At 40.2% G+C, this 19,345-nt stretch overlaps 1 protein-coding gene across 1 annotated transcript in view; it reads right to left on the bottom strand.

The window, feature by feature from the left end:
- The window catches only part of LOC136857278 (glutamate receptor ionotropic, kainate glr-3), a 43,264-nt gene extending 24,933 nt beyond the window's left edge, over nt 1–18,331 (bottom strand). Inside the window, exons 1-2 of the mRNA XM_067135810.2 lie at nt 18,234–18,331; nt 17,121–17,335 (exon numbers count right to left, since the gene is read on the bottom strand). Coding sequence (XP_066991911.2) covers nt 17,121–17,335; nt 18,234–18,240 — 222 coding nt within the window. The 5' untranslated portion in view covers nt 18,241–18,331. The remainder of the gene's footprint in view (nt 1–17,120; nt 17,336–18,233) is intronic.
- Nucleotides 18,332–19,345: the final 1,014 nt, after the last annotated feature.

The following is a 19,345-nucleotide window of genomic DNA, read 5'->3' as shown; positions in this document are numbered from 1 at the left end:
TCCTTTAAAAATACAGCAACATGCATAGTTTTGTTTTCGGAAAAGGCACTTAACGGGGGGTAAAAAAAGAGTTGAATTATTTTTATGAGGATACTTGTATATCAAAAACTGCAGATGGTACAGACGTAAAAATTTGCTATTTGGAATCTCCTTTAAAAATAAAGAAACGTTTTCCGACTTGAGAGTAGACTGTTGAAAAATTCTGTCACATGGTCATCCTAGCCTCAAAAGGTAATACCACAAACATAGTTTACAAAGAGTTTCTGGGGTAAATGAAACTCAGTTTTTCGGTGAGGTTTTATACTTTAGGGATTTTCAGATAATGTCTTAGTACAGTACCGAGGAACGATTACTTTTATCAAATTACGAAATCCACGCGAGCGAAGCCGTGGGTAACTGCTAGTGTATATTTACAGTATATATATAAAATAAGAGTTTTGTCTGTACATTGCTCAGAATTTGAAAAGAATGGTATTTCTGTATCGGTCATGTCCACAGTAACAAGGAAATGCACTTTTTACTTTTCCGTAATTTCTGTCTGTCTGTCTGTCTGTCTGTCTGTCTGTCTGTCTGTATGTATATATGTATGTATGTATGTATGTATGTATGTATGTATGTATGTATGGACACTGACTGAAAGAGCAAATGCAACACCAAGAAGGAGTGGTCAGAACTTTATGCCAATTGCAGGGTAGACTGACGTCACTGAGGTATGCTCATGATGTGAAATGCGCCGCTGTGCTGCGCACGTAGCGAACGATAAATGGGACACGGCGTTGGCGAATGGCCCACTTCGTACCGTGATTTCTCAGCCGACAGTCATTGTAGAACGTGTTGTCGTGTGCCACAGGACACGTGTATAGCTAAGAATGCCAGGCCGCCGTCAACGGAGGCATTTCCAGCAGACAGATGACTTTACGAGGGGTATGGTGATCGGGCTGAGAAGGGCAGGTTGGTCGCTTCGTCAAATCGCAGCCGATACCCATAGGGATGTGTCCACGGTGCAGCGCCTGTGGCGAAGATGGTTGGCGCAGGGACATGTGGCACGTGCGAGGGGTCCAGGCGCAGCCCGAGTGACGTCAGCACGCGAGGATCGGCGCATCCGCCGCCAAGCGGTGGCAGCCCCGCACGCCACGTCAACCGCCATTCTTCAGCATGTGCAAGACACCCTGGCTGTTCCAATATCGACCAGAACTATTTCCCGTCGATTGGTTGATGGAGGCCTGCACTCCCGGCGTCCGCTCAGAAGACTACCATTGACTCCACAGCATAGACGTGCACGCCTGGCATGGTGGCGGGCTAGAGCGACTTGGATGAGGGAATGGCGGAACGCCGTGTTCTCCGATGAGTCACGTTTCTGTTCTGTCAGTGATAGTCACCGCAGACGAGTGTGGCGTCGGCGTGGAGAAAGGTCAAATCCGGCAGTAACTGTGGAGCGCCCTACCGCTAGACAACGTGGCATCATGGTTTGGGGCGCTATTGCGTATGATTCCACGTCACCTCTAGTGCGTATTCAAGGCACGTTAAATGCCCACCGCTACGTGCAGCATGTGCTGCGGCCGGTGGCACTCCCGTACCTTCAGGGGCTGCCCAATGCTCTGTTTCAGCAGGATAATGCCCGCCCACACACTGCTCGCATCTCCCAACAGGCTCTACGAGGTGTACAGATGCTTCCGTGGCCAGCGTACTCTCCGGATCTCTCAGCAATCGAACACGTGTGGGATCTCATTGGACGCCGTTTGCAAACTCTGCCCCAGCCTCGTACGGACGACCAACTGTGGCAAATGGTTGACAGAGAATGGAGAACCATCCCTCAGGACACCATCCGCACTCTTATTGACTCTGTACCTCGACGTGTTTCTGCGTGCATCGCCGCTCGCGGTGGTCCTATATCCTACTGAGTCGATGCCGTGCGCATTGTGTAACCTGCATATCGGTTTGAAATAAACATCAATTATTCGTCCGTGCCGTCTCTGTGTTTTCCTCTAACTTTCATCCCTTTCGAACCACTCCTCCTTGGTGTTGCATTGTCACTGTCAGTCAGTGTATGTATGTATGTATGTATGTATGTATGTATGTATGTATGTATGTATGTATGTATGTATGTATGTATGTATGTATGTATGTATGTATGTCTGTATGTATGTATGTATGCATGTACACGCATCACTAGAAAACGGCTAAAGAGAACTTAATGAAAATCGGTATGCGAACTCGGGAAATAAGTCGCTACAATCTAGGCTATAAATAATTTTATTTACGCTGACAGAAATTGTAGTTTAGGGGAAGGCCTAAAACTTAATTTTCAAACATTTATGTTATTAGTGGTCCTATCGTAATGACAATTGGTATTCAAAGCCGAGGAATGAATCGCTACAATCTAGACTATAAATAATTTTATTCATGCTGAGTGAAATGGTAGTTTAGGGGAAGGTCAAAAAATTTAATTCTCGAATATTTACGTTATGAGTGGTCCTATCTCAATGAAAATTGGCATGCGTAGTCGAAGAATGAGCCATTATAATCTAGGTTATGAATCATTCTATTCACACTGAGTGAAATGGTAGTTTAGGGGAAGGCCTAAAATTTAATTCTCAAATATTTAAATTATTAGTGGTCGTATCGATAAGTACTACATAACCAAAGTTATATAGAATTAAATTTTCGACCATTTATGTCTTATACATTTTTACCGTACCGACTGTGATAAAACAGATATTCATGAAATTGTAATTTTGTTGCTAAGTCCATATCAACGCCGAGCTACGAGAAAATGGGTTATAGAATTTAATAAAAATCGTTATATAGAGCCGGGGAGTAGTATAATAAGCAGGTTCTGCGGCCTCCTCCCGCGGGAAATTTGAATTCTGGCGGGAAATTTGAATTTTTGGCGGGAAATTTGAATTTTGGCGGGAGATTTGAATTTGTAAACAAAGCCACGTGCTTTTTGACAGCTGTCATCGACAACAACGCATCGCTAACCTCACTGCTGCTATCTTGACGGGCCTAAACCTCAGTGGTACCAACTTAACCTAACTAGCGCGAGGTAAACAAAGCCACGTGTTTTTTGACAGCCACGTGCTTTTTGACAGACAACAACGCATCGCTAACCTCAGTACTGCCATCTTGACGGGCCTAAACCTCAGTGGTACCAACTTAACCTAACTAGCGGAGTTAAACAAAGCCACGTGTTTTTTGACAGCCACGTGCTTTTTGACAGACAACAACGCATCGCTAACCTCAGTACTGCCATCTTGACGGGCTTAAACCTCAGTGGTACCAACTTAACCTAACTAGCGCGAGATAAACAAAGCCACGTGCTTTTTGACAGCCACGTGCTTTTTGACAGACAACAACGCATCGCTAACCTCAGTACTGCCATCTTGACGGGCTTAAACCTGAGTGGTACCAACTTAACCTAACTAGCGCGAGATAAACAAAGCCACGTGCTTTTTGACAGCCACGTGCTTTTTTGACAGCTGTCATCCGCCATCTTTAAACTACAGAGCACCGTGCTGCCCTCTTTATCGCAGTAGCTGCAAATTCGTCACCTGTCATCGGCAGTGCTGCCATCTTGGCGGGCCTAAACCTTAGTGCTACCAACTTAACCTCACTAGCGCGAGATAAACAAATCCACGTGCTTTTTTGACAGCTGTTGAATTTGTAAACAAATCCACGTGCTTTTTTGACAGCTGTCATCCGCCATCTTTAAACTACAGAGCACCGTGCTGCCCTCTTTATCGCAGTAGCTGTAAATTCGCCACCTGTCATCCGCAGTGCTGCCATCTTGGCGGACCTAAACCTTAGTGCTACCAACTTAATCTCACTAGCGCGAGATAAACAAATCCACGTGCTTTTTTGACAGCTGTCATCCGCCATCTTTAATCTATAGAACACAGTGCTGCCCTCTTTAGCTACTTACCTTTGAAATGTGGTGGCGGATAATTTGAAAAATGCTTTTTGACAGCAGCCATCTTTGAGCACCGTGCTGCCCTCTTTAGCTAGATACCTGTGGTGGCAGACAATTCTACGTGACAGCAGCCATCTTTGAGCACAGTGCTGCCCTCTTCGTGGTGGCGGGAAATTCCACGTGCTCTTGTTTGGAAACAAACTCTCGTGCTTTTTTCTGACAGCTGTCATCCGCCATCTTGCGTCACAAACCTCAGTGCTGCACTCTTTAGCTAGATACCTTTGAAATGTGGTGGCGGCAATTTGAAAAATTCTATGTGCTCTTGTTTGGAAACAAAGCCACGTGCTTTTTGGACAGCTGTCATCCGCCATCTTTAATCAATAGAGCACTGTGCTGCTATCATGCGAGCAATTTCGTCAGCTGTCATCCGCCATCTTTAATCCACAGAGCACCGTGCTGCCCTCTTTATGACATGTAGCAGCGGGCAATTTGAAAAGTTCTGTTAGCTGTCATTCGCCATCTTTAATCAAGAGAGCACCGTGCTGCCATCTTTAGCTAGACACCTTTGAAATGTGGTGGCGGCAAATTAAAAAATTCCACGTGCTCTTGTTTAGTAAACAAACTCACGCGCTTTTTGTCAGCTGTCATCCGCCATCTTACATCGCAAACCTCAGTGCTACACTCTTTAGGTACATACCTTTGAAATATGGTGGCGGATAATTTAAAAAGAAAAATTCTACGGCAGCCATCTCTCGACGCTAATTGCACAAGATGGTGGCTATACATGACTCCTTAAGGGTGCTTACTCAAGATGGCCGCTATACATAGGTTCTTATGAGACGCCCTTGGGATGGTTGCGCAAGATGGCGGTTGCTCTTATGAGGTGGCTTAAGGGTCCTTGCACAAGATGACTAGAGACGCCCTAAGGATGCTTGCGCAAGATGGCGGACGCAAGATGGCGGCTATACACGACTCCTTATGAGACGCCTTAAGGGTGCTTGCGCAAGATGGCTGCTACTCTTATGAAGAAAGCTAGCTTAGAGGCTAACGTGTCATGCTAGTTCGATTCATTAAATTTGGTGGCTTAAATGCAAAATGTTAAATATCTCGAAAACGGTGCATCGTAGAGCAAAACGGACAAATTTTTTTCTGCCCAATACCTCGGTTCGCAGTACGAGGAACAAGAAAAACATAGTCTAATGATGAGATCAACGGTTCGGTTCCTAATTAGGCCCTTTGGAATTCGCTCTGTTTTAGTTTGTATTGAAGCAAGTCTTCGTAACATGATCAGGTCTAGCTATGGTAGAGAGTATAACGTGCCGTGCAGGTTCGATTCATTAAATTTGGGGCTTAAATGCAAAATGTTAAATATCTCGAAAACGGTGCATCGTAGAGCAAAACGGATAAAATTTTTCCACCTGATACCTAGGTTTGCAGTATTAGGAACATGATAGTATAAGAAAAACATAGTCTAATGATGAGATCGACGGTTCGATCCCTACTTAGGCCCTTTGGCTTTGGCAGCTATCTAATTCTACAAGATGGCGGCTATACATAGCTTCTTATGAGGCAGCTTAAGAGCGCTTGCACAAGATGGCTGCTGCTCTTATGAGACTCCCTAAGGGTGCTTGCGCAAGGTAGCAGTGACAAGACGGTGACTATACACAGCTCCTTATGATACGGCCTAGAGGTGCTCACACAAGATGGTGGCTGCTCTGATGAAGAAAGCTAGCTTTGCATCGTGCAGGTATCTTTACAGCACTAAACCTCATACCTTTGAAATGTGGTGGCGGGTAATTTGAAAAATTCTACGTGCTTTTTCTTAACAGCAGCTATCTTTAAACAATAGCGGCTATACATAAGCTGTTAAGGCCTCCTCTTATGTCAAGGCATAGCTCTATCGAACAAGTTTAAACCTGCATCGGGATAGCTAGAGTAAGCACGTGCTGCAGTGATGACGTCATTATGCATGTTTAGACTTACAAATCACTAAAGAAACATAACAAGACTAGAATCGAACACTGCACTCTATGCCGTTAACTTTATCATGTGATCGGAACATTGATTGAAGTGTTTAGAACACTAAATAAGTGATCAAGACTAAAATAGAACACTGTACTCGATACAACATGTGTTTAGAACATGTCAGGGGATACCTTTGTTCTAAGAAGATTAGATTACCGCACATTCCTTGTAGGGCTAATAGGCTAAAAGGCTAATGGGCAAAAGGGCTAATGGGCTAATGGGCAAAAAGGGCTAAAGGGCTACAGGGCTAATGGGCTAAAGGGCTAGGGTGCCTTTCCTCTCTTTATCCGGGCTTGAGACCGGCTCTACAACTAGAGGCGGAGTTAACACCCTAAGGAAGGGAGAATGTTGGGAAATAATCTATACGAATATAGCTACTCGATCGACTATATACTACAGATGGATGACTTAGGTGAGGGTAAGCGCTTACTTAATAATACCTACACGACGTAATTCATGCTCTATTTCAAAAATATCTTCTTTGTACTGTGTGTAACCAGCATCATGATAGGCTCTTAGCAGCTGTAAACGTTTTACCAGTACGTTGGGGTCTTTACAGTAGCTTATATCTACATAGGGTAACAGAGGCTCGTTGTGAACTTTGAGTCTATATGCAGACAGTTGATGTGTAGGGACTTGTTTTGATGTAATACGTGCTTCAGCTGTAGCGTTTCTAGGTACAAACTTAACTTGTTTCGATAGCGATGAAGCGTAGAAATTTCCTTCTTCTTTACCTTGCATCTCTTCTTGAGATGTTTGCACTGCGACAGAACGTGTAGTAGGCTTAGGAAATGAAGTAAAATCATCAAGCTGTAATAGCAATGAAACATTAAGATTTTCTCCTTCTTCTACCTTCCCTTTACTACTGTTTTGATCAACATCATTATCCTTATTATCATAATCATGATCTTGCCTCTCTTTATCTTGAAGTTTGTGCTTAGTAACAGAACTTGCAGCAGGCCTAGACAACAAGGGAGAATTAAAAATCTCTCGCAGAGTTGTACTTTTTAAACATAAATCAGTGTTCGCTGGAATATGGTTGAGCTCTTTGTATTTTGTTCCCGATGAAGCTACATTACACGCAGCTTCATGACGTTGAGCGTTGTATGCGTTCTTGAACTCTCTTCTACAATGTTTGCATTGAAAAATTGTCCTACATGATATCTCATGACGTCTCCTGTGATAGCTTCGGGAAAATGCTTTTCCACACTCTTCGCAAATATACCTAGAAATAGGTTTTTCCATGACGGACTTTTATCTTCTGCTAACAGATTCTTCTTTGAATCTACTTGACATTTGTTACTCTCTACTTCGATGATGCGAACAGCTTAGCGATTAACAGTAAACTAACACAAAAGCGTATAACCAAGGTAGCAACAGTAAGGTTTAAGCCCATCAAGATGGCAAGAGTGAGGTTAGCGACGTTCTGTTGTTGGATTTTAAATTCCGAGCTATAACATGCATAAGGTGGCAGCCTTGAGGTTTATCGCCGTAAAGATGGCAGCAGTGAGGTTAGCGACGCTCTATTGTCCTTCAATGTGAGGTTAGGGTCCGTCAAGAAGACAGCTGTATCGGGCACTCCTAGGAAAAAGATTAGGAGAAGGGCATAGTTTATGCCGTGGGAGTCTCCACTATTCGACCCCTTCCCTGCCGAAAAAAACGAAGGGTGTTCACGGATCACGGCTATCTGCGGCTTGGTCATTCCAGCTCTGGAACTTTGGACTGTTAGATCGGCAGTGTAGTCTTGTTCGTTAAAAGTGAGAAAATGTGCGGTTTTTCATTTAATCGAGTATTTTATATGATATCATTGCTTTTAATCGCTACTTTCCTACCGACGTTTTTGTAATGACCTATTTTGACTTCAGTTAGGAAAACCACACGGTCAATCTCTCTGAGAATTCAATCAATTCAATTCAATATTATATATATATATATATTTGAGCTACGTGGCAGTCTTTCAAAAAATAATAATGCAAAATCTTCAGAATCCTAGCCCTACTCATTACCATTTATGAAGAGATCTGTAACCTTTATTTACAATCCCGTTTGTGTGATTTCTCCAATGAATATCTCTCCTCATATTAACTGATGAATACCTTCAGTGATCGCCGTGAGGAACATTCACACTATCGACAAAGTCATTAAAACTAAGAGGTTTTTTCCTCTTGGTGAAAATTACAACTTGAATTTTCATCCCATTTACCATCATACCATTGTCTACTGTCCATCTCACAACATTGTCGAGGTCTTTTTCCAGGCGCTCACAATCCTGTAACTTATTTCTTATTTTTCTACCATGTCTGATTTCAGTTCTTTACTCATATCACTTATATACATAAACAATAAAGTTACAATAATACTGTCATGTGTGACCACCTTCTTAATAGTTACAGGATCAGATAATTCTTCACCTAATCTAATTCTGTAAGTTCTATTTTCTAGAAATATAGCCACCCATTCAGCCACTCTTTTGTCTAGTTCAACATCCTTCATTTTCATAAGGATTCTTCCTTGATCCAAGCCTACGCTATCAGAAGGCTTGGGTAGATCAATAACGACACAGTCCATTTGACTTCCCGGATCTAAAATATCTGTTGTACCTCGCAGGAATGCCACAAGTTGAGCTTCACTGGAATACATTTTCCGAAACTGGAACTGCCTTCTATGAAATCAATTTTTTTTTTTTTGCTAGGGGCTTTACGTCGCGCCGACACAGATAGGTCTTATGGCGACGATGGGATAGGAACGGTCTAGGAGTTGGAAGGAAGCGGCCGTGGCCTTAATTAAGGTACAGCTCCAGCATTTGCCTGGTATGAAAATGGGAAACCACAAAAAACCATCTTCAGGGCTGCCGACAGTGGGGTTCGAACCCACTATCTCCCGATTACTGGATATTGGCCGCACTTAAGCGACCGCAGCTATCGAGCTCGGTCCGTTTTATTTTATCACTCTGCGTTGAACACTATATTTAACGTAATTTATAGGAATACGACAAAAAGTCATAGGACCAAAGTTGTTACTATAGCAACTCTCCACACATTTAGTAATAGCTCTTCATGAAAACGCTAATTGAATATATAAATATTTTAGATATGGAAATATATCCCATCACATGGCCTTTGGAATATCCCCAGAAATCGTACCAACCCCAGCTGCGTTCCTAATTTTCAACTTTTGTGTCTTTTTGTAAATATCTGTGTTATCATAGATCAACTTCAATACTTGGCCAGTATTAGTAACCCCCTCTACCTGGACATTATCCTTATATCCAACTATATTTACGTACTACTGACTGAATTCTTCTGTAAGTCCTCACATATACACTCCTCTTGTCATTAATGATCCCTAGAATGTCCTTCCTAGAACATGTTTTTGCCTTAAAGTACCTATGCACCCCCTTTCAATTTTTAACTAAAACGCGTATGGCCGCTAATTATGTTTGTCATCATGTTATGCTTAGCTGACTTTTTCGATAAATTCAGTTTTCTATTAGTTCCTTTAATCTATCCTTACTTCCACAACCATTCCTAACCCTAATTATTTCTAACCTGCACCTCATTCTTTATCCCTTTATTTATCTGTTATAATATAATAACACAATACTGAGCAGGAATCGAATCCAGCAACCTATGACAAACACTCTAGTGTCAATCACTCAGTCCAGCATTAGTACTTCTGAAATTAAATCATATCATGATTCCTAGGGAAGTGAACATGCCTGCGTACATTGCTCAGTAGACATCGGATTTGTTTGCCGACATGTAGATCTCCAAAACCGACAAGGAAGTGCGTTTGAAGGTGAAATTGGACGAATTGTTAAGTTTAATGGTGCATGTAAATGCATATATTCATATATTTGAGATTAGTGGATAAATTTCAAATTTCGGATTTATTGCGCATGTTTTCGACTTGTATTACACATATTTTAACATGTTTTACAAGCAGTCTTCAAGAAAATGTAAAGTAATTAATGCCGTGAACTCTTCTGGCAATGAAACGGTTCAAAGGGAACTGGCACTTATCAAGGCACACTTCCAAATCATACAAGAATCAATCAGGAAGCTAGAAATTTGTGGATTTCGTCTTGGTGATTCGGTGGAAATTATGGAGAACGTGAAGCGTGAACTGGAAGGTATCGCAAGAAACCTTGGACTCCGTCTGCAAAAAAAAAAAATATATATATCGTGATTACCTTTAACGAAATCCGGGATACGACATCATGTTAGCTATAAACAAATATTTGTCTGGATCTCCTAGAATGTTTAACACGTACACTCGCTCCCGAATTCAAGTACTGTCCTGTCACATCCGTAGATGTAGAGAGATTCTTGTCTGCACTGAAGCTAGTTTTTAAAAAAAATCGCCACATATTTTACCAGAAAACTTGGGGAAATAGTTGTATGTATACTGCAAATCAAATTAACAGGAAAAGTAGGGTGTGCAGTGTAAAATGAAAGAGGTATGTGTTTAAGTGTGTTTCTTCAACTTTTTGTTGTTTACGCGGTTTTATCACAACCTTACTAATATGTTTATCGGTATTAATTAACACGCCGTGTCTTGTCTAGGAGACGTGTGCATATTGTTTAAACAGTGAACACTGATAGATTGACACGTACCACAAACTGTGCACGGATTGTTTGTGCAAGTGGAACAGCTGCAGCTGTAATTAGTATGATTTTTTGTTTTTCATTCAGTTGTTTGTTCACGATCATGATTTTATGTATTGATGTGTGTGGATCGCGCGAGTATAGTAAAGGAATGTTGCATTTGCATTTAATACAAGTTTAATAGCATGATAATAAGTGCATGCTTAAATGCATATTTTTCACGTATTGCAACATAGTTGCATGTTTATATTGGGGATTTATACAACATATACTGTTTGTTTATTTATTTATTTATTTATTTATGTACATGGCGGGGCTCAGGTTATGAAGCCTGCTAGTATGCCAAACGATATAATTGTACACCTGTGTAAACAGAACATTATAACTACTTAAAATTAAAAATAAGTTTAATATAATTTAAAATTAACGTGAAATGTAATTTAATAATTTGTTTTTAACATTTTAAAATGAATTTATAGTATTTACTATTATTAAAACTATACCTCGAAAATTGTCAATGTTACTAATCTTACATTTACATTTTATTCATTTGACTTAATCTAACATTTGAGGGTACTTCTTGGAGTAAATTCTTCTGATTGTAGATAAAAGTTCCAACACATTCTTTTGAATACCTTTAGGTTGCTTATGTCTCTAATTTCAGCCGGGAGGGAATTCCAGGAACGTATGGTCCCCGGTACAAATGAGTTGTTATACATCCTACTGTGGTGAATGGGGATGGACAACAGGGATCGTGTTAATCCGATGTTATCATTTTCTTCTTCCCAGTCTTTTCCCCAATTTCTTTCAGTCGGCACTTGTGTTTGTTTTATTTTATTTGGCTCATTTTTCGGCATCAACCCTATGAGGAAGGATGAAATCACTACCGTGGGTTTCTGTTTTTTTTTACAAGTTGCTTTACGTCGCATCGACAATGATATGTGTTATGGCGACGATGGGACAGGAAAGGGCTAGGAGTGGGAAGGAAGTGGCCGTGGCCTTAATTAAAGGTACAGCCCCAGCATTTGCTTGGTGTGAAAATGGGAAACCATGGAAAGCCATATTCAGGGATGCCGACAGTAGGGGTCGAAGCTACTATCTCTCGAATACTGGATACTGACCGCACCTGAACGACTGCAGCTATCGAGCTCAGTGTGGGTTCCCGTGGTAGTTGGTATTGCGAAGTGCTGTATATAAATCAACATATGTGTTAAGAAGGACATAAACACCCAATCACAGACCTAGAGGAATTACCCGTGTGAAGTTCAAATCCCCGACTCGACCAAGAGTCCTCTAAACCGGTCACTACGGCGACATCTAGGAAGCCGGACAGGCCTGAACTAATATATAACATTGTTGTTGTTGTTGTTGTTGTTTGTTTGAGTCCTTAGTGCATAGTCTGGGTTGATGCAGCTCTCCATGCCTCCTATCCTGTGCTAATCTTGTAATTTCTATGTAACTACCACATCCTACATCTGTTCTAATCTGCTGTCATAATCATACCTTGGTCTACCTCTATCGTTTTTACAGCCTACACTTCCATCAAAAACCAACACAACAAGTTCTGGGTGTCTTAAGATGTGTTCTATCATTCTATCCCTTCTTCTTGTTAAATCGATCTCCTCTCATCAATTTGATTTAGTACCTCTTCATTCGTGATTCTATCTATCCATCTGACTTTGAGCATTTGAAAAGATTCTATTCTCTTTCTTTATGAGCTAGTTATCGTCCATGTTTCACTTCCATACAATGCCACGCTCCAGACGAATGTCCTCAAAAACATTTTTCTAATTCCTATATCAATGTTCAAAGTGAACAAACATCTTTTCCTAAGAAAGGTCTTCCTTGCTTGTGCTAATACAGATTTTATGCCCTCCTTACTTCGGCCATCGTTAGTTATTTTACTACCGAAGTAACAGTATTCATCTTCACTTCCTAATCTAATACTTCCTGCATCACCTGAATTCGTTCGACTGCACTCCATTACTTTCGTTTTGGACTAATTTATTTTCATCTTGTACTACTTTCTCAAGACTCTGTCCATACCATTCAGCAATTTCTCCAGAACTTCTGCAGTCTCAGATAAAATAACAATATCATCGGCAAATCTCAGGGTTTTGATTTCTTTTCCTTGGATGTTGAAACCCATTCTAAATTCCTCTTTCATTTCCTTTACTGAATGTTCTATATAAACACTGAGAAGGAGGGGGGCATATTGCAGCCTTGCCTCACTCCTTTCTGGATTGATGTTTTTTTTCAAATCCCTCGATTCTTACCACTGCAGACTGATTTTTGCACAGATTGTAGATAATTCTTCGTTATTGGTATCTGATACCGATCACCTTCAGAATCTCAAATAGCTTGGACCAATAATCATTTTCGAATACTTCTTCTAAATCTACGAACGCTATGTACGTGGATTTATCTTCCTTAATGAATGCGATCCTCTAAGATCAGACGTAAAGTCAGGATTTCTTCACATGTTCATACATTTCTTCTGAAGCCAAATTGATTATCTCCCAACTCGGTTTCAACATGTCTTTCCATTCTTCTGTAAATAATGGACTACGTGTTCAAATTTTGCAAGCATGAGATAATGTACTCTGGTGGATTGTCAGCTGCGTCATTCAATTAGAATTATTAATTAAACGAATACATTTCATATTTACTGTGCCAGAATATCAGATATTATATATTGGAGGCCTACCGGCCAGTTCGGAAGGAAGCCTACACAGACTTCTGTCTCCACTAGAGATTATGAAACACAATGGCCAGAAAAATATCAGTATTCCCCGAACTATTGCCAAATTGGAAAGAGAAAGGAAGGGATATTTCCAAACCCAACCAGGAAATACATTGCCCAGGGCTAGCCGATCTACTGAACGAAGGGAGCACGTCATGCAAGATTCTCGGAAATGACTTAATGGAAAATCCAAGGTTGGAGACGGGTTTGAAGCTTGCGGATTAAATTTATAAAGGAAAACTGAAATTTTAGAAACATGTACCAATATTATAAGTCATTAATTAATGAAGATTTACTGTCATAGTTCTTAGAAATTAGTGACGTTATTCGCTGATTGGTTGAAGGCAAGGGACGTGGAAAATGGCGCGAATGTGCCCGCCAAGTATACAGGAGAAAAAATCTTAATTATCATAATTACCAGCGATCGAAATCAGTTGAGATTTGACATAGAGGCAAGAATCATATAATACATCAGTTGACCTCAAGTTCAAGCCACCGAGAAGTTTGCATATAGTCAAATGGGGAAATTAGAACTGCTCACTCTAACGTGACCTCTCGTGAACTCGGAGAGGGGATGAAACTCACATAAATACCAGTTCATGAAACTGATATGACACTTGGTAAAAGTTCATCGTGCAGTTACTACGTTCAAATACGTGTAACCATAGCACTTGTAAAAATTTGGTCGAGCGACCACGATGTTTGTACGTGTACACACTCTGTGAAAGTTATTAGAACCGTCACTACGTAAGTACGTGTAAAACACTCTGTGAAACCAAAATTTATTGCATTAGGAGCGATGAAAGGTGATTCTGGAACCATGAAGTTTCTCCTGTGGACTTTCAGATACGGGAAGTATCTGGTCTGTCTTGCGGACGTTGACATTACGGAAGTGCCGCGTTCGGACAACGAGTGCGTGCCGGACCGATAAGGTGATCGCGATATATCACCGGTTCCTAAAGTGCCGGGAGGAACGAATAATGAATGTGTAAATTAGTCGGGTCAGATAGAAGGCCAGAAGTGTTAATTGTTATTTAAAATAGCTCTGAGTGTAAATTGTCAAAATATTAAATATTTAATAAGTAAAACATATTTGTGAATTTCTAAAGCGCACTGGATTACTATTTCAAGCTGACATGAAAGCTACCAGGATGCAGGGCTAAGCCGGAAAGGGCCATGAGGCTCTTCGTCCGGCATAGCCAACAACAGGCAGGGATAAGTAGCAATCCCAATTTATTTATGTAGATTTGTTAGTGTTAGAGGGGGAAAATCATATCATTTAATATAGTAACTTGAACGTCACGCAAGCCGCTTCACGGGTCGTATAATTCAGATAGACAAAGGAACAAATTGTTATGTAAATAATTGTATTAAGCACTTTTTTTATTCTTGTGTAATTTAGTAGAGTAGATTAGGGTTGGTTTTGTGTTTTCAAGTGCTTGATGTGTTCATTATTAATTATGAAGGAGCATGATTCACTTAAAGAGAAATTAAGATTCATTTTAGAAGTGCTCCAGAGATGTTTGTCTGATTTAGGCCAGTTTCTGGAAAATTGTATAGATATTAAGGCATGTTGTAAGTTTATCCAGAGGTACAGGTTTGCCACTGAATTTCAATATTGTGGGACTGGATTGAAGCCCGATTTTGTATGTAAAAATCAATGCTTATGTGTGTCGTGACGTTTCGCCAGTGGATGTCAAATAGAATAATCATTAGAATTTCCGGAGTGAAAAATGGACGGGTTATGTCCAAATGATTGCTTAATAATACTGCTTTGTGAATAAGGCACGGGCCTGATTTTATAAATGACTGCAAGTTAAAGTTAAATGTGGAGATACCATGGGACACGTGGAAGCCTTTAATTTGGACAGTAAACTGGATTTTAATATTATTTGTTGATTTAATGTTTTGAACTCAATAATAATCAAAATAATTTGTTTAGAAGCGATAGAGGCACTTATATATAATGGCCACAATATGTTGAAGGCCCAGAGTGGGTTAAGCCCATTTTTTGTTTTGGAAGTCGAGGGGGAACAAAAATCCGGCATGAGATAAAATTAAGTCGTACTGATGTTAATGAAGAAATAGATGAATCTCGAGGCCTACGTCGATGTTATATGTCGATTCCGGTGTTATGAGTGGCAGAAGAGTCCGCGCACCGAGGATTAATGAATAAAATGTTTTGAAGAGTTCCAGTGGAATAAATGGATTTCAAATGAGAAGGAAAGAATAAGTTAGCACTCGCAGGGACTGGATGGAGATTCCCAGCCGCAAGGTGCCATGGGATTTGAGATTTGTCTTGGGATAACATGGTGTCCCATAAATTAACGACAGTACGAAATGAAGTAAGGTTGCGGTTCAACTACCGTTATTGTGACCGGACGGATATGAAATCGGATCTTGGTTGTTCAAATGGAATTTAAGATATGTGACTAAATTCTGAAGATTGGAAATTAACATTTCAAATTAATAATAATAATATTCCAAGTAAATCGTGTTTTAACTGATCGCTTACTGCCAAACAAGACCGTAACCGTAAATTATTATGCATTAAATATAATAATAGTTAACTGCCGTGTAACAAGTGAAATTAATTTATCATAATAAGAATTTGAAGAAGCATAAGAAGAAAAATTTACGATATTACTCTTATTTCGGAGCATAATAATAATAATGGTGAAGATGAAATTAAAATATTAAAATAGGATGAATAAATGTTACGATAATGATGATCTCCACTAATGATAATAATTTTATTATGGATTAATTCGGATGATGATGTTGACAGAGAATAGGGAAGTCAGCTGGCGAAATGATGTAATTATGTCAAGATGTTGTAAATAGTAAGCTAAGTTTATGATGATAAATGCGATGGAATATCCCTACATCTGGACGTTTAGGTTAGAGTCCCTTTGTCGTTTTCCTTCCGCTAACAGTAGCATATCTTGGGCAGGAACCCGGGATGGTATTGTATAATCCCGGGTTAGTCTCACCTCGGGAAAAGTGAAGGCGACGGCATATTATGTGCTCGCGCTCACCTTTCTAACAGGTAAGGGTCTCGACTACATGTTGTCGTGGTATTATCACGAGGGTCGTGGTTTCAATCCTCGGCAATCAACGGTTCAACCATCCAAGTGGATGGGTGGTATACAGTGTCAAATGTATGTATGTAACATTTCAGGAATGATTTGCCAAATAATAGGCAAATATGAATTTACAGTGCCAAAACTATTTATGTAAAATTTTAGGAATTATTTGCCAAATATGGGGCAAATAAGGATTAACAAATTTTGTGTATGTTCCAGTTCTTTAAATAAAATGCTCCTAAGTATTTGGAAGGAAACAGTTCCAATTTCTTGTTCTTGTTCTTGTAGAATAGTAAACCCTTGGTGACCGTTTAAAATATCCGTCCCTTTTCCTAGGACGGACCATCCAATTTTTCCTATTGATCTGTTTTAATGTATTTTTGTTTGGTTTTTATGATGAGCCTTAAAGTTAATAATTTGAGTGCCCCGTTCAACCCTGTATAACTATTTAGATGGCGCCCATATATTTAATTGGAGATTCCGTATATTCATACTTTTTTGTGGTTGTTTATTATTTGCGTGAGATTCGAATCGTAACACCCGTAAGATAAATGCTCGTTGGGACTTAGGGTTTGAGCGGGTGCAATACTAAAGTAATGTTGCGGTAGTTTTCACCTTTGTCAGCACCGGATTTATTTGGAATAGGTATCCTTATGAGTTCATTAATCGGAAGACCAAGAACGAAATTTTCCAAAAGCTGTAGTTTAAATTTTCTACCAAGTATTTTCGTGTAGACGACAATACATTACCTGGAAGAAGGTAAAATGGGATCCCTGTGCTAGGACTCCCAGCTGGTAGGAGCTCTGCAGCAACTCTTCGAATGTAGTGAAGGGCAGTGATAACCTCTGAACAGAGAGGAAGGCCACCAGAGACGAGGAGTAGGCTGTAGTTATCACAATGGCGGTCAGGTACAACATCCAATGGAAGATAAGATACGGCTGTGATCGTGCTGGAACATAGTGACCTGAAATGAAGAGTTGTACTAACAATAACAATAATGTTCACTGTGAGTGAGAGGTAAAGTGTGTGTCCAACCCTTGTCCTGTTTCTCTGCTAGGTCGAGTATGAATTGAGAAGAATCTTCGCACCAAATTTTTACGACCAGATGTCCTTCCTGACATCAACCTCACCAGAGGGATTAATAAGAAGAAATGAATGACGCGATGTACTCCTTATGATGGTAGGAAGGGAGAAAGTACCTCAGTAAAAATGAACATGTGAAGAATGCCATTATATTTTTTTAAATATCACATCTTCTTTTACCACTTTTCCCACAGCTGTGGGGTCGCGGGTGTGATTGAGTAGCACATGTGAAGTTGGGCCTGTTTTACACCGGATGCCCATCCTGACCCAACCCTATGTGGAGGGATGAAATTAATATTGTGTGTTTCTGTGGTGGTTGGTAGTGTGGTGTATTGTCTGAATATGAATTGCGACAAACACGAACACCCAGTCCCCGAGCCAGATTAAACAGACGTGATCAAAATCCCTGACTCCACCGAGAATCGAACCTCTGAACCGAAGGCCTTAACGCTGACCTTTCAGCCAAGGAGTAGGACTTTTTAGGTATCGCATATAGTTAATTAATTATATTGTTAACATCCTTTCGATTACAGTAGATTTTTGGAGATGCCACCATATCCAGATTCTATCTTTCACGAGTTCTTGAACGTACTGGAAGTAAACAACATAGAGTTGTCGCTTTTAAAGACTCAAATGCCACTGACATCAACCGAGATCCAACTCTCTTTTAGAAACAGAAGGACAGTAACCAATCGACTCTGTTGGCAAAATCACACACTGTCTACAGAACAAGAAGCAACTAGAAGTACACTGACTGAACTAAGTTATTATAAACTCACCTTGCATACAGAAGATGGTGAAGACGAGGTGAAGGCACCCTAGAAGCGAATATCGTTTCTGATTTCCACCATAACGCTGTCCTAAATTGAGGAGTAACTGGAGGAAGACGGCGGCAATGGGGATTATACCAGCCAATACGAACCACAGGTAGGGATGAAAAGGGGCCAGGAACGACCTCCAACCGACACCCAGGGCCCCCGCAGGCTGCACGAATGCGTAATCACTGAAAAAAACATTCCGCTGATTAGTGATGTTAAGTATGAAAATGCTCTGTATTTGTATAAAAGCTATATGTTCCCATTTTCAGTGTAATACAAGCGAATAGAAAGAAAGAATAAATATTACAAGAATAAATTTCTCTTTAGATTATTCTCATGATGAAGCTGCTTTGGCGAATTGCTTCGTACAGACATTCTTAAAGTCATTGTTCAACTACAAAAATTTCACGATGCTGGTTTCTTAGTTTCTTATTCTACATAAAATATAAATCCCTACGTGCACTGAAGGGAGCAATATACATCTGACTACTCAGCATACATAGAAACATCAGTTCACCTCATTTACAAAAGCTGATCATTGGTAAAATCACAGAAACAACTTAATTTACAGTTCTATAGCTTATTGCAGTAAACACTCACTATTAACAATATCGGCGTATTATTTTAATCTGAACTTTCGTTTTAATTCTTTTCACATTTTAAAATTACAGGTACATATTTAGGAAGACGGTAGTTGGCTTGTGGGGTGTGCTTTTGTGGTTTTAAAGGATAACATCGAGACTGATGCTAAAAAATTCGGATTGCCTTCAGAATGTTCAATATTTCGAGCAGGACTTTGTGCTATACAACAGGCAATTGAATGGATTAAGATTCATAATTGTAATGCACGTATATAGGGCGATTTTCGGGCTGCTTTGAATGCAATATAATTTGCATACGATGGCTGTTAATATACGATCACATGTATTAGACTACAACAAGCATATCTGCATGAAATGGGTACGAAGTCATAACGGCACGGAAGGGAACGAGAGACTTGATGAACTTGCCAAAGAAGCTGCAACCACCCCGGACTCTCTGTTAATATTAACAAGTGCCCTATGCCATTTGTC

The sequence above is a fragment of the Anabrus simplex genome, chromosome 1, assembly GCF_040414725.1.
Source record: "Anabrus simplex isolate iqAnaSimp1 chromosome 1, ASM4041472v1, whole genome shotgun sequence".
Lineage (NCBI taxonomy): Eukaryota > Metazoa > Arthropoda > Insecta > Orthoptera > Tettigoniidae > Anabrus > Anabrus simplex.
This window is presented reverse-complemented; position numbering and strand designations above follow the sequence as displayed.